This window comes from Balaenoptera ricei, chromosome 1, assembly GCF_028023285.1.
Source record: "Balaenoptera ricei isolate mBalRic1 chromosome 1, mBalRic1.hap2, whole genome shotgun sequence".
Lineage (NCBI taxonomy): Eukaryota > Metazoa > Chordata > Mammalia > Artiodactyla > Balaenopteridae > Balaenoptera > Balaenoptera ricei.
The window spans coordinates 2345009-2359005 of NC_082639.1; the positions used below are offsets into that span (position 1 = coordinate 2345009).

Consider the following 13997-nt stretch of genomic DNA (forward strand, 5'->3'; position numbering starts at 1 on the left):
TGGGAGGCACCCCTGGGGACCTCAGAGGCCAGAAGGAAGCTGGGGAGATTTTGAGGCCAGCCGGGCAGGTGGCGGCGCCACACCTTCCGTCTCCCCCGACCCCTGCAGGCTCATCACCTTCCCCGCCTGAGATGAAGGGGTGGAGACTGCCCGGGCAGAACTGCTCTGTGCTTGGGCGGAGGCACGCAGAGGGCATCTGTGCCGGGAACCAGGCTCAGCACCTCCCCCTCAGCTCCGTTCCGGTGTCGGGGGTGGGGGTGGGGAAACCGAGGCAGAGACAAGCGGATTCCAGTACCCCGAACCTGCTCCCGGCAACCCTCACCGCAGGGTGGATAGAGGCGCAGAGCACAGGGTTCACATCTGGGCACGCTGCCTTCCGGTGGTGAGGGCTTGGGCTCTGAGCCAGTTTCCCTGCCCGCAGTGGAGGGTAGGACCAGCTACCCTGCAGGTCCTCTGACCCTTCCAGAACACGCACGTGGGGGCATGGGGCGTTCCACTGAATTGCTCCCATCCGCCCTGCAGCAGCGGCTCCGGGGGTCACCGCCCCAAACCCCGACCCCAGATCCGAGAGGCCCAGCCCCTGCCCAGGGCTTTCCTGCCCCTGGTGGCAGCAGGGTGGGCGGAGACCCCAGCGCTCCGAGGATTCGGGGCACACGCTGCTCCAGCAGGCTCTTGTTTAGCACTGGGCTAGTTTTTAAGAGCAAATAAGCAATGGCACGAACAAACACCTAGTTGAAAGTAGCACACTGAAATCTCTCGGGGTGTCTGACACTAGCAGATGGAATCACACTCTTCCCTTTGGACAGCGAGCTCTTTCCTCCCACGTTCTCCAGAGCACACACTCACGCACACACCCCACCTACCAAAGATAAGTAAATTTGCTGTTTAAACTGTAATGCTAAGTTTTTTAAGTTTATATATGTGTGTGTATATATATATATGTATACATATATAAAGGAAAAAACTATAACTTCAAAATGGAAACAATTATAAAACCATCAAAGGTAATAAAAGCTTAAAACCACTCTACAAATCAACAGAGAAAATACTGTATTTTTACTTATTTGAAAAGCAAAAGAGCTTTGTTGGCTGGTAAAAATGCCCTCTTTCAAAAGGGATAAAAAACACAGGAAGAGACTATAAAGTATAAACCTCTGATGGGCACAATTGGAGCATTTATAAAATATTCTCATTTTATTCCATGGGATAAAATTGGTAAAGAACTTTCTCTAATTTATATGTAGCTTAAAATCTTTTAGCTTCTTCAGGAGTAAACCCACAAATAACTTATTTTAGGAACCACACTCTCTCCTGGCAACTTAATACCCGCTGCCCCTTTCTAAGCAAATCTCAGCAATTCCCTGGCGTTTCAGGGCTGAGCTACACCTGCATGTTTACGAAAGGAAATGTAACTTACTGATTGATTTTTAATTATAATTTTAAAATAAAAGTGACAAAACATTTAGTAATCTTTTTATTATATTCATATACTCAGGGTGAATTAACCCCTAAGCCCTCAAACAACAACAAAAATATATTACTTAGATATTTTATAATTTTGGTACCTGAAATAAAGACAAATAGAAAACTATGTCAAAACATTAAAAAGTTGCAAATTTTCATTAAAAGTATTTACACTTGTACTCTAATGCCAAATTTATAGATACAATTCTTTTAAATTAGAATATTTTGAAATATGAAAATAATAGAAATAAATATTGTTAAGTATCCACAACATATTCATGAGTGAAATTTCAATTAATTACTGTTCCAAGTTTAGATATTTATGATTGGCCAAGGGAGCTTATAGTTCCTTTTTAGTTTTTTGTCCTTTATTCTTGGTTCCTCAGTAGTATATAACTCTGTCAAGATTTTAATAGCCACTGATCACTGCCAGGAATCATCTGAACAGAAACACATGATTCTTCTGTAACCAGCAAGACTGATCTGTTTTAAATACACTCAATTTTGTTTATCACTAAAAATTAAGTAATTTTACAAATATCTTCTTTATGTTACAATACATAGAAAACATTAACTGTATATTTCTTAAAAGTTTTGATTGGAGAGAAAAGAATAATTTCTTGGTTAACTTTTCTCATTGTTCTGTTTAAAGAAGTGTTTTATCTGTACTTCAGCAATGGGTAAGAGACCATGGCAACACCTTTTTGAAACCAGGAAGGATCATTTTATAATTATCTTGGCATCTGTACTGTGCTCTCTCTAGTAAAGTTTTATGTTATTTCTCCCCCCATACTTGTACATTTTTTTATAGAGTATATTTTTGAAGGTAATTCTCTTGGTCACTCTTATTCCGGCTCAGTATTTTGAGTCAACCATATGAGAAAGCATTAGCCTACCAAAAATGGAAATTGATCGACTAGTACAAATTCACGGTCACTAACATACCCAGGGAGCACATTGCTCAAATAGCTATTAGTTTTTAAATATATATTTTGTTATTTTACATGGTTGGGAATTAAAAATATTCTTACACTAACGGTGTAGTACAAATTTCATCAATCCCATGCATTTCTAGCCGTCATCCTGGAAGCCTGCCTGTATCATGCTCAGGAGGAAAGCGCACCCTGGGCATGGGGCCGGGTGGGGTGGGGAGGAACATCTTCTTTCGGCCCCTAGTGGGCTGGGCACCCGGGGACCACAGGCGTGGACGAGAAGGCGGCCTTTCCAAGCACGTTCTGGACGGACACTGGCTTCCCCTACAGCCACCGGGCTCTGAAGTCAGGTGAACCACTTCCACGGGCCGGGAGGGTTGGCTGGGGGCTGGTCAGGAGACTGGATTCTGAGGTTTGGTTTCATCATTTTAAGTGGTTTTTGGTGTTGAAAGTATCATACAAAGTGTTTGAGAAAAGTGAACATACAGTTGCAATTCCCATGCGGATCCGAGCGGGACAGGACGACGGGCTGAGCAGAGGCTCGGAGGCTCCTCTGAACGTTACACAGAGTGGGAGTCGCTCTGCCTGCCCCAGGGGTTTAGGAAAGGGCTATTTCGACGGACATACCTGCTCAGGTGAGTGCAGGATCATCGGGGAATGTCGTCTCATATTTTTCTAGGGCTTCATGCGTGTAAAGAACTTGAAGCCCCCCGAGGAAGGGCCTCACGTGGAGCCGCCAGCATTAACCTCCACTCCGCCTGGTGTGGGCGCCGATGGGGGCGGTCAGGTGGGCTGCGCTCTGAGCATCTGGCAGGTGAGAACCGAGGGGGCCGGGCCAGGACCTTAACTTCTTGACCTTGACCTTACTTCTTGCTGCCGTGGACGTGCAGGCTTTGCAGGCTGACGGCCCCCCTACCCTGGGGAGGAGGGGCACAGGGTGACTGGTCCCCCCATCCCGTCCCATCCCCCGGCCTGGCGAGCCCTGCAGACCTTCCACCACGGCCGAGAGAGACCCACATGCAAGAGGTTTAGAGCAAGGACTTTATGGAAATCACTCCAAGCAGCTGCGGAGAGAGGGTGCTGCGCTCAGCCAGTCCCTCCGCACGGGCCGCCGGTGCTGCTCCTCCAACAGAACCATCTCCTTCTGTGGACCCTGGGCCCCGGAGGGCGGAGACCTGCGAGCCGGAGCCACGGGGAGATCAGGGCCTCACTCCGGACGCAGGGGCCACGGTCAGGATGGGTACAGCCAGGAGCCTGGGGGCAGCAGGGGCGGAGCGGGGGTTGCCACGTCTAGAGATGCTTTGAGGTGACACGTCCACGGTTAGGGAAGCTGCTCGGTCCCTTTGGAGACGAGGGAGCAGATGGGGGGTTGTGTCACCGCTTTGTGTACGTCCTGCCGGAGCTTTTACTCAGGCCCCCCTTGGGGGTGGGGATCTTGCTTCCGACCTTGGATCCCGAGGTCCCTGATTTGGTTGCGGCTGGGCCTTTACCTGCAGTGGACACGCAGACACACAGAGCACGGGGGACAAACGTGAGCCAGGGTGCAAAGCCGCGGTGACAGTACGAGTGGCCCGGGGTCGCCAGACACAGAGAGGATCTGAGCACGAGGGGCTGGGACGCTCCTGGTCACCCAGCCCACAGGTGGCCGGGCTGGGCTGGCAGATGCGAGAGGGGGCTGGGCGGGCCACCCTCGAGGATGCACATGTGACGGCAGGAGAGGAAGAAGAAAGAGCCAGAGGAGAAGCCTGACGCACGTTCAGAGGAAAGAACTGAGCTGCTTACCTAATTTTTAGTTTCAAACAGCTCCCGAAATGAAAGACCAGCAGCCATGTGACCAGGGCCGGTTACCTGGCTAGGAGGCCGGGGCGGCTCTCCCAGCACCTCTGGTCCTCACTCACGGTTGTGTGTGTGTGTGTGTGTGTGTGTGCGTGCGCGTGTGTGAGGGGTGCAGCCCCTGCCCATGCCTGGCGCTGAATGAGCACGAGACACATTTCCTCATGTTCTTGTTGATCACAGGGCCCCAAAATAAAGTTGTGTATCCAAGGTCAAGAATAATTTTCTAATGAAAAATAACACTTTTCTGTAAGGCATTCTAAATCCTACAGAAAGTAGCCAAAACTGGTTCAGAAGTCAGGTCTTGGCGCCATCTATGGGTCTCCTACTGAACCTCCTGTTTCTGGACACTGGCATCCACGGCGTGGAGGGACACCGAGACCCGGGGTGCGCCCGCGAACACCCGCGGTTTGGTTTGTCGACTCTGTGAGTGCCACCGCGGAGCCTCGGGAAGCAGGGCCACGTGGAGGGGCTTCGGCCAGAGCTGGTGCCGACGACATGATCGCCCTACTTGTTCGGGACCCAGGGACGGGGCCGAGGCCGGGGCGGATGCTTACCTGGCGGCAGCGTGGGCGCCTTGCGCAGCACGTGCATCCGGCGCAGGTTCACCGTGCAGCCCGCGGGGCCCATGAGGTGGGCCTTCCACGCCTGAAACGAGAGGCACGTGGAGTGGGAACCAGGCCACCGGAGGGGCCGCTGAGACGACCGAGCCAGAGGTGGCGACGCGCTGCGGCTGCGGGAGCGGGTCCTGAGCTCTGTGCGCGTCCCGCCTCGGAGCCCCCTGGGCTGAGTGCACCGCCGGAGCACCCACGTATCTTGAGATGCTGCCTGCACTTCTCACCCCTCCCAGTTCTCATCACCGCTGAGCAAACATGCCAAGACCGCTGTCACGCAGGGTGCGCAAATGTGCGACGGTCCAGGGGCACAGGATGCGCAAATGTGCGACGGTCCAGGGGCACAGGGTGCAGGGGCTGAGGGTGGCCCTGCTGGACAGCCAGCAAGGAAGCAGGGTCCTTGGTCCTACAATGATGAAGAAAAGAATTCTGCCAGCACCTGCGATGGGCCAGGAAGTGGCTCCTTTCCCTGCCGAGCCACGGATGAGAGCGCAGCCCGGCTGACAGCTCGAGTGCAGCCCCGGGAGACCGCAAGCGGAGGGCCCAGCCAGGTCGTGCCTGGACTTCTGACCCACAGAAACTGTGATAGAGTAACGGGTGTTTAAGCTGCTCGGCGGGTGGTGACACGTTAAGAAAGCATGGAGAAGAAGAGGCAAAGCAGCACAAGCGTGCTGATGCCTCTTTGCAGTTGCCTGTGAGTCAGACGCCATCCCCGCAAGGCAGGAGCTGGGGGACTTGGGGGGAGGGCAGGAAGGGAAGGGGGCCGCTGCCACTGTCGGCGCTGCTCAGAGCAGGAGCTGACTGGTCTCCAGAAGGAGGGGCTGGTCACGTACGACAGTAACAGTGCAAAGGTGACAGCGACAACAAAAGCTCAAAGGCTCCTAAATTCTAAAAATACACAGGGAGAGAGAAGAAGTGTGGGCAGCTGACAGCAGTTCATATTTAAGACAAATGGATAAACCATAAAAAGCCCCTCGTTCTGTAAGAGGAGGGATGGTGGGCAGGGCAGCAGCTTCTGTCGGGTCTTCCCTGAATAAGTCTCATTTGACAGACTTTGGAACCATCTAAGTATCTCATGTAATTGTAGAGCTTGATTTTGAAAACCCCTAGCACTTGAACACAGACTGAAACAATGAGGCTGAATTGTTAACAACTGGTGACACAAGCAAGTGGAGCAACTCCCGTGACCGTGAAGCAGAGATGCTTGCCCCATGTCTCCAGAGGGAGGCACGGGAGGGACACGAAGAGCTGGGACAGCGCGACGTCCAGCAGCATCTCCCTGCCCACAGCGCCTGCACCGCTGCTCTGAGCGCCCCCCACGGGGAACGTGGGTCCGAGCAACGCACACTCTGTGACGGTCCGACGGGCATCTCTGGGGGCTGTGGGCACTGATTCTTGGGAGGGAAGGAAGGACACACAGACGTGCGACGCAAGAGGTTCAAGAAACCGTTACAGCTCATACTCCGAATCAGGAATGTCACCATGAACTTTTGATGGATTTATCTCAATGTTTTCCCTGGCTCTGTCCGCAAAGAGGCCCAGAATGGTACCGAACCAGGAGCAAGGAGCATCTGAGGCACCCGAGGGGGTCCTGGAACGTCATTTCCATTGCAGGGAACCAGGAATGGAAGGCTCAGTGGGGCACCTTGTTACGACGGCCAGGAGGCTCTGAGTCCCCTGGGCCACCGGCAGGGCCAGGAGCCCGTCTGCAGAGGCTCTGCTGGCCAGAGATCGGCTCGTCCACGCACCACTAAGCACAGAGATGCCAACAGCTGAACACGGCAGACAGTTTAAAGCCGTGAGTTCCTGATGGTGCTAAGATCCAACAAGCAAATAAGCCACCACTGGAAGATGCTGGGGACCCAACTTGCTGTTCTGAAAACCAGTCAACGATGGAAGAGACCTAAACCTTCCCCGTGCCTTCCCCACACGCGGCCCGTGAGGGTGCACGCGGTTCCCGTGCTTGTCTTTGTTACGTGTGTGGCGTTTTCTGAGAGGGAGAGAGGATGAGCCCTGGACGGCCGGATGGCCGGGGCGCTGAGGGAGCAGCTGGGCGGCCGGGCCCACCGTCTGGCACGGTGGGGCGTCGCGGGGTCTGAGCCATCCTGTCAGCACCACAGCCCCAGGGCTGGGACAAGGGACCCCGCAGTGGACGCAGTGGGTGGACCGCAGGTGGCGGCGGCTGAGGGGCTCAGGGCAGGAGAGGCTGGGCCTGCTGGGCCCCACGGGAGCTCAGCACGCAGGACAGCGCCGGCATCGTGTGAGCCGGAGCGAGTGGGCCAACACCAGAGGACCGGGCACGTGGAGGAGAGGGTGGGAGACCCTGGCGCCCCCCAACTAGGCCCGCTGTGTCACCCGCATGGCTCACGCTGGGGGCGGGCGGAGCGCTGGGCACCGGACACGAGGTAGGATTTCCAACCTGGACGGGGCTCGGCTTTATTCATCATAAGGGACCAGAGCGTTACAGAATCTGGCCAGGAGGCCAGTCTAGGCCCCAACGTGGAGATGAAAGCCAAGCCTGGAAAAAGTGAAGCCACTTCACGCTTCCGTCCCAAAGAGCCGAGACGCTCCCCCTTCCCGGGAGATGCCGCAGGCGTGCCAGGCAGGGAGCGCAGGAACCCTGAGACAGAGCCTCACCCCACCCTGGGTGCCAGCCTCCACCCGACGCCCGCCGTCTCCGCGGCTGGTCCCGCGGCGACACAGCCTTGTCGTCGTCCCTCCACGCGGCCAGGTCGCCCCCGCGTCAGCCCCTCACCTCTTCTCCGGGGGGGAAGTTCTCGTGGCACAGAGGACACCGGTTCGCCAGCTTCTCCGCTTTGGCAGCTGAAACGGTTTCAATGAGACAAGATCTAGTTACTCCTGTGGGGCGCGAATGGGGGCGCAGAGGAACAGGGCGGGCAGGGGCACCGGCGGACGCAGGCTCTGTCCCCCGACCCCCCTAGCCGGGCCTCCCGGGGACGGCGCGAGGGTCTCGGGGGCCGCGGGGGCACTCACGGTTGCATTCTCTCGTTTTTATGTGTCTGGGCAGCTCTTCCTTTAAAACGGCCTCGCTGCAGCGGTAGCACTCCCCAAAGCCGTCCTTTTTGTCACACTCCGTCAGCAGGTGCTCCGTCAGGCTGCAAATCTCCACCACCTGGAAGCCACGCCGGGACGCGTCACACGGCTGAGCGCCCCGAGGTGCGCGCGGCCCCGGCCCCTGCACGAGCGCGCGCTTCCTGTCCCGCCAGTGCCGCTCGGGAAGGGAGGCGCATGCCTGTTACCTCCGCAGTCGCGTACACGTGGCTGGACGCCTCACATCCTGCTTGCCGTGGTACCTCAGGAGCATCCAGAGGCCACGGCTAAGCGGGGACAGGAAGCGACGGTTCACCCACAACACTAACCCTGACCTGTACTCTGAAGAGCTCAGGGGTCTACGTGGCCTTGGGTTCAATCCGGCTCCCGGCCATTTCTAAGAACGTGCCCGGAAACGGGTCACGAGAAGAGACCCTTTCACCACTGTGACCTCTTTGCCAGGAGGGGCTTGTACACACCCTAGAGCTTCACGCCGCAGACTCTCGCTTGCTGCCAGAGGAGCCAGGCCACGCTGGCTGGGGCAGTCCGCACCGCCAGCCAGGGGGTGGGGGGGAGCTGCTCAGAGGGTGGGGCCCGCCCACCCCGCCCACCCCGCCCCTGCAGGCCTGAGAGCCCCCAGGACAGGAGAGAGGGTCACTCCCCTTCTGGTTCCCCCTCCTCTGTCTAAAGCAGGGCCAGCTGCATAGAGGAAAGATGAACACCTGGGGTGCACGAGGACCCCTTCAACAGGACGCCCAAGCATTAACCCTAAGACGGATCAGTAGGGTGGACAACATTAAAATGAAAAGCTCCTGCTCGTCAGTGAAAAGGCCAGACACAGAGTGGACACCACACATTCAAGTGGCGAAGGACGCACATCCAGGTGTGTCAAGAATGACTACACGTCAGCAAGAGTGGGACTGGCACCCAATTCACAAGATGGGCGAGAAACTAGAAGTGCTTCGCGAAAGAGGGCAGCGAGAGGCCAGCGGGGGACAGCGCTCCAGCCCAGCATCGTCAGGAGAGCGTGACGGGCGCGTGGCAGGTGGCAACTGCGAGGCTGGCGGGGACGGGGAGCGGCTCCCGCCTGGACACCAGGAGCGCTGCTCACACTGGCCCTGCAGCTGGACGCGAGCCCACCCAGCCATCCTACAACGAGGTGCGCACCCAAAAAAGTGCGTCCGCACGCGCGGAAGATTACACAGGGGTGTCTGTAGCAGCGCTCTTCCTAACAGTCTCAGCCCAAACCCAGAAGCAGTAGAGAGGACCGATAAATTGCGGTACATTCAAACAATGCAATACTGTAAAGCAAACCCCAAACGTTGCGTATGATTCCACTTCGGTAAAACTCACAGAGCAATAAACAGAAATGAGGACAGTGACGACCCTGGAGAGGAGGGTGGGGTACCTTGGGGTACGTGGCCTGGGGGCGGTTACATGGATTTGTTTACCTTGCGATAATTCAGGAGCTGTAACACCTATGACTTGTATACATTTATATATATGTGTTACACTTTAATAATAAAGTAAGAAAAATCGACCCCAACAAAACTTTCCCCATAACGTTTCCTCTGAAAATGCTACGATTTGGGACATTTTTGTGATTCGGCCTTCGGGAGCGGCGTGTCCAGCTCGCCTGCCTGGGTCTGGCCCGCCCGTGCCAGCACCTGACCTGTTTGCAGTAGTCACATCTCGTCAGCATAAGACAGTGCTTCCAGTAATGGAGATCCAGGCCTTCTTCTGTGAAGGAGTCGCTCCTCTCCCCACAAAAAATGCATAAACTGAAACAAAACAGAAAGGTAAGAAATGAGGCACAGACCGGTTTAGCCATCCCCATTCTGCCGGCTCCCGGGGAGCTTTGTGACGCCCCCCGTGCCCAGCCTGCGGCCACCGTCCTGCACCCACTGAGTGGGCTTCAGCTTGACCTGGAGGCACGGCTGCCCCTCACCAAGGGGCCTCAGGAGGGGCTGGGTAGCTCCTCTATCAAAGGGCGCAAAAAAGAGTCTTTACCACGTAGGGGTTTGAGATAAAGTAGCTTAAGATCCCTTAGAATTCTAACTCTGTCAGCGTCACCAAGCAGAAAGGATATTTTAAATCACAAGAAAAGATTAGACCAAGACATTTCCCTTAAATTCCTTGTAGATTTGTCTCAGCCACAGCACAGGAGAAAGCATTTTGCTGCTATAAAATTTGAGCCTGACCATATTCAATATACTGTGATAAACCACAGTGGAAAAGAATATGAAAAAGAACATATATACGTATAAATGAGTCACTCTGCTGTACAGCAGAAATTAACACACTGTAAATCAACTATGCTTCCATAAAACATTAAAAAAAATTTGGGGCCTGTAACGGGACTTTTGACGAACAGCCTGCTCATTTCTGTCGGGGAAGAGAGGAAAGGGTACCCTGACTCACAGCGGATGCTGCCTGGTTTAGAGGGCAACTTCCTAGCTTTCAGAATCACTGAAAAGAGCCAATTAGTTCACCTAATCCTAATGAACCAGGGAGAATACATTTATCTGACAGCATCTTTATGTGGTTAGTCCCTCTACTTATTCTACAGTGGGTTAGAGACAACTTTACTCACTTATCTAAATAGTGATTATCTGGAATTTCTGGAACATTAGGTGGGGCCGCTTTCCTTCCTTGAGTGTCTAAAGAAATTAAAAAGAAAGCTATTTAAATAAACTTTTGTAGAAAACTATTTTCAGAGTTTTAGTAACCAGTTTGATGGGAAATACAGTTTAAAAGCTACAAGTTCATAAAGGTAGTACTTTGCATTCAGCCCTGAAGCGTCGGAGATGCAGACATTCGCCGCGTGAATAAAAGTGTTTCTACGCAGAGCTTTCATGATGTGCGTTCTACGTACCCTGATTCTTGGCCTTCGCAGCTTCACTCTCTTTTTCCTGAAACAGAAGAACAGAAAGATCAGGGACAAATGGCTGCAGCGCGAGTGAGAGTCTACCCAGGGTCTACTGTGATCCTGGAGGCATGACCTTAGGCTGTGTGGTAGAATCTCCATCCGCAAACAACACACTTGTTTGAAAGAGTCGCCTTCTCAATCGTGGGCAGCAGTCTCCTCCGTCCTGCCCTCCACAGCCCCTCCCTCGGGCTCCTGCCCCGCCCCCATCTCCATGGAAACAACTCTTCATCAAGGCCACCTGCACCCCCTCCGGGTCGTCTGCCCATCATCAGTGTCTGCCCGCCCGAAGGACGCACCATAGGCTCCCGGTGGCACGTGACTCCTCACCTGTCTCCTCCAGGCTCTTCTTAGTCCGGCTCCCAGGGCGCCCCCCCCCCGCCCCCTCCAGGACTCAACCTGCCCCCCGTTTGTCCGTACAGACCCTGACGGTGCTTTCACCCAGGTCCCAGGCTGGACACCCATCTCTGTGCTCATGACCCAAACGTTTGTGCCATCACCTGGGCCTCTCTGCTACCCAGCATGTACTTGGGTCTTAACGTCACTTAAATGTTACTTAACCAGACCAACCCCCCCCCCCCCCACCCCACAGGCTCCCCCTCACGCGCGCCCCTCGCAGCCTCTGGCGCAGAGCCCAGAACCGCCAGCCTTCCAGGTATTCAGGCCACGAAGCCTGGAGAACCCGGCGGCTCCCACCCCGCCCTCCCCTTCCAGGTGTGGCCTGTCCCCGACCCATCAGTGAGCCCCGCAGGCTCTGCTTCAGCACCCCAGGAGCCTGCCCTTCCCACCACCTGCAAACACAGTGGCCAGGGCGGCCCGTTACTGCCCCTGTAAAGGGACCCCCGGAGGCTCCACAGGCCACGGCACTGCTGCCCCGGGGGCCCCGCCACGCAGTGTCACGCGGTGTCAGGCGGCGTCAGCTGGCCGCCTCCCTCCTCTGGCTTCCTCTTCCCCTGAGCGGGCACCACACCCTCACGCACCGCGCATCTGCCTCATGGGTCTTGGCTGCTGGGCGTCCCCACTGTGGGAGGTGACAGCCGGGGGTGCACACTGCTGACCGGAGGAAGGACAGGGTGCGGGGCCCTGAGTGTCCACGGCGGGAACCTGCCCCTCTCCACCCAGCTCTCCTCCTCCTGCTCAGGGGCCTGCCGGGGGCTCCTCCTGTCACCAAGCTTTCCTCCCTGCACTGGCCAGTCTGCCCCACCTGAGCCTGCCAGACCCGCGTGGCCTGGGCTGCTGGCCACTGGTGGGGAGGGGCGTCTGGGACTTGCAGTTTCACGGGAGGACAGGGAAGAGCCGGTCCCCTATCCACGGCATTAAGTGATGCATTACATAGACACTGTCTACTGTGTTTGTACAAAATCAAAGCTTACACGATAGGAACTTCTCTCCAACCCAAGCTCTGAATACAAAAAACACACGAGAATACAATTTTAGGACCGGGGAAGCACTTGACAGACTGATATTAAACTTGCAAATGGGGTTCACGTGATTTATACACCTACCGACTAAAGAAAGCAAACTTATACAAGTGGATTCTGGGCATCAAAAACAATTCTTATTAATGAGAGATGGGTTTGTATATCTTGCAGGGAAACAAATGAACAATGCCAAAAGTTAAATTTTAGTTGTAAAATCTACCTTAATCTATGCTTTGAACAGATTAGACAACTGATTGGTAATTTAAAAATCTTTTCCTAAAACTCGTGAGCAATCAGGTGATTTAAAAATATTCTGCTGTTCTCACAAGTTGTGGAGCTGGATGGTGGTGGTGGTTACACAACGATGTGAATGTCCTCAATGGCACAGAACCGTACACTTAAAAATGGTTAAAATGGTAAATCTCATGTTATGTATATTTTACAATAATAAAAAATAGAAAAAAAGATTCTGTCATCCTCCTGCGAGATAGCTTCAGTGATCATCTCAGGACAAGGACAGCTGGCCGGCACCCACCCTCCCGAGCGGCCGTGCCGTGTGGTCTCTCCTCCTGGAGCAGCGGCCCTTGTTCCTGCCGCATCTCTGGAGCCCAGGGCAGGGCTGGCCCAGTGCAGGCGCTCAACAAACACTGAAGGATGAAGACGAGCCGGAGGACAGGCCTCCATGCCCCGCACCACAGACGCTGCGGGGACGCACAGCCTGGTGACCTCGGCAGCCCCCAGGCCGGGCACTGCTCCTGTGCTGCCCCGCCGGTCCCCCGCCTCCTCTCTTCTGTTCCTCAGTAGCCGCTTTCCCGCTCTTCTCACAGGCATTCTGACACGCCAGCGTCCAGCGGAAACGTCACTGTCACTTTCTGTCACAGGCACTTCGACATACATTCAGTCGTATTTTCTTTCTTTTTTGCCATTTTTAGTCACTTATTCTTTTTCTAAAAAGCGGTGGTCAGAGCACTTCCCAGGAGACCCACCCTCATGAGCACAGCCGGCCTTATGCGCCCACGCCCTCTCCCTTTTACTATCAACTTAAGGAACTTAATCACAAAAACCAGAGTGATGGCACAAATTTAAATCACGGAGGCAGGGCCCTTCAGAAGGGACACGTTTCATACAACCAAACACCATCTGATGCCCCATGCGCACTAGGACTCAGTGCTTCTTGATGCGGAGCATTTGCCCCAAACCTTCCTTTTTTAATGCACGGAAATCAGACCTTCATATTCAAGCTTCTTTTCCTCCTTTGCCTCTGAAGGAGGCGAGAAGCTGCGGAGAGGACTTCTGTCCCTCTACCCCTCCCCGCCCCGCCAGCTCCTGCAGCCCCAAGCGTCCTCTCTAAACACGGCTGGGCCAGCAGCGCACTTCACCCCCCGGGAGAATGAAGAGCATGCAGGTGATTCAGTGGAGGATCCCTTTTATTTACCCCTAAACTAATTTAAAAAACAACAAAGAATAAAGATACCCGTTCGGAGAATCCCACGAAAAGCAAACCAAGCATGCTGTGCGTCTACGTAAGGAAATAAACGGTCACAGGATTTCGACCAAGAGCATGATGGTGAAAGACAGTGAACCTTGCCAACCTGGACGTCAGCCTGCATCTCCTTCAGTGCCGCCAACTGCCCTTGTAAAGCTTTAATCTCTTCTTTCTTCTGTTTTTCTGCTTCTTCTGTAGCCGCTCTTTTCTGTGCCTGGTATGAAATGATTTTCCATTAGAATTGATTCTTAGGGTAGCGTTGGAAATTGA

At 54.4% G+C, this 13997-nt stretch overlaps 1 protein-coding gene across 3 annotated transcripts in view; it reads right to left on the reverse strand.

The window, feature by feature from the left end:
• Positions 1-1527: 1527 nt before the first annotated feature.
• The window catches only part of CEP104 (centrosomal protein 104), a 53003-nt gene continuing 40533 nt past the window's right edge, over positions 1528-13997 (reverse strand). For 2 of the 3 annotated variants that reach the window (XM_059904317.1, XM_059904479.1), the window contains 8 exons: positions 13834-13941; positions 10770-10806; positions 10488-10554; positions 9567-9675; positions 7838-7976; positions 7599-7666; positions 4787-4877; positions 1529-3886 (listed from right to left, as the gene is read on the reverse strand). In XM_059904317.1, the coding sequence (XP_059760300.1) occupies positions 3771-3886; positions 4787-4877; positions 7599-7666; positions 7838-7976; positions 9567-9675; positions 10488-10554; positions 10770-10806; positions 13834-13941 (735 nt within the window). In that variant the 3' untranslated portion in view covers positions 1529-3770. Of the gene's footprint in view, positions 3887-4786; positions 4878-7598; positions 7667-7837; positions 7977-9566; positions 9676-10487; positions 10555-10769; positions 10807-13833; positions 13942-13997 lie in introns of all 3 variants that reach the window. The other variant, XM_059904396.1, reaches the window with a different exon arrangement.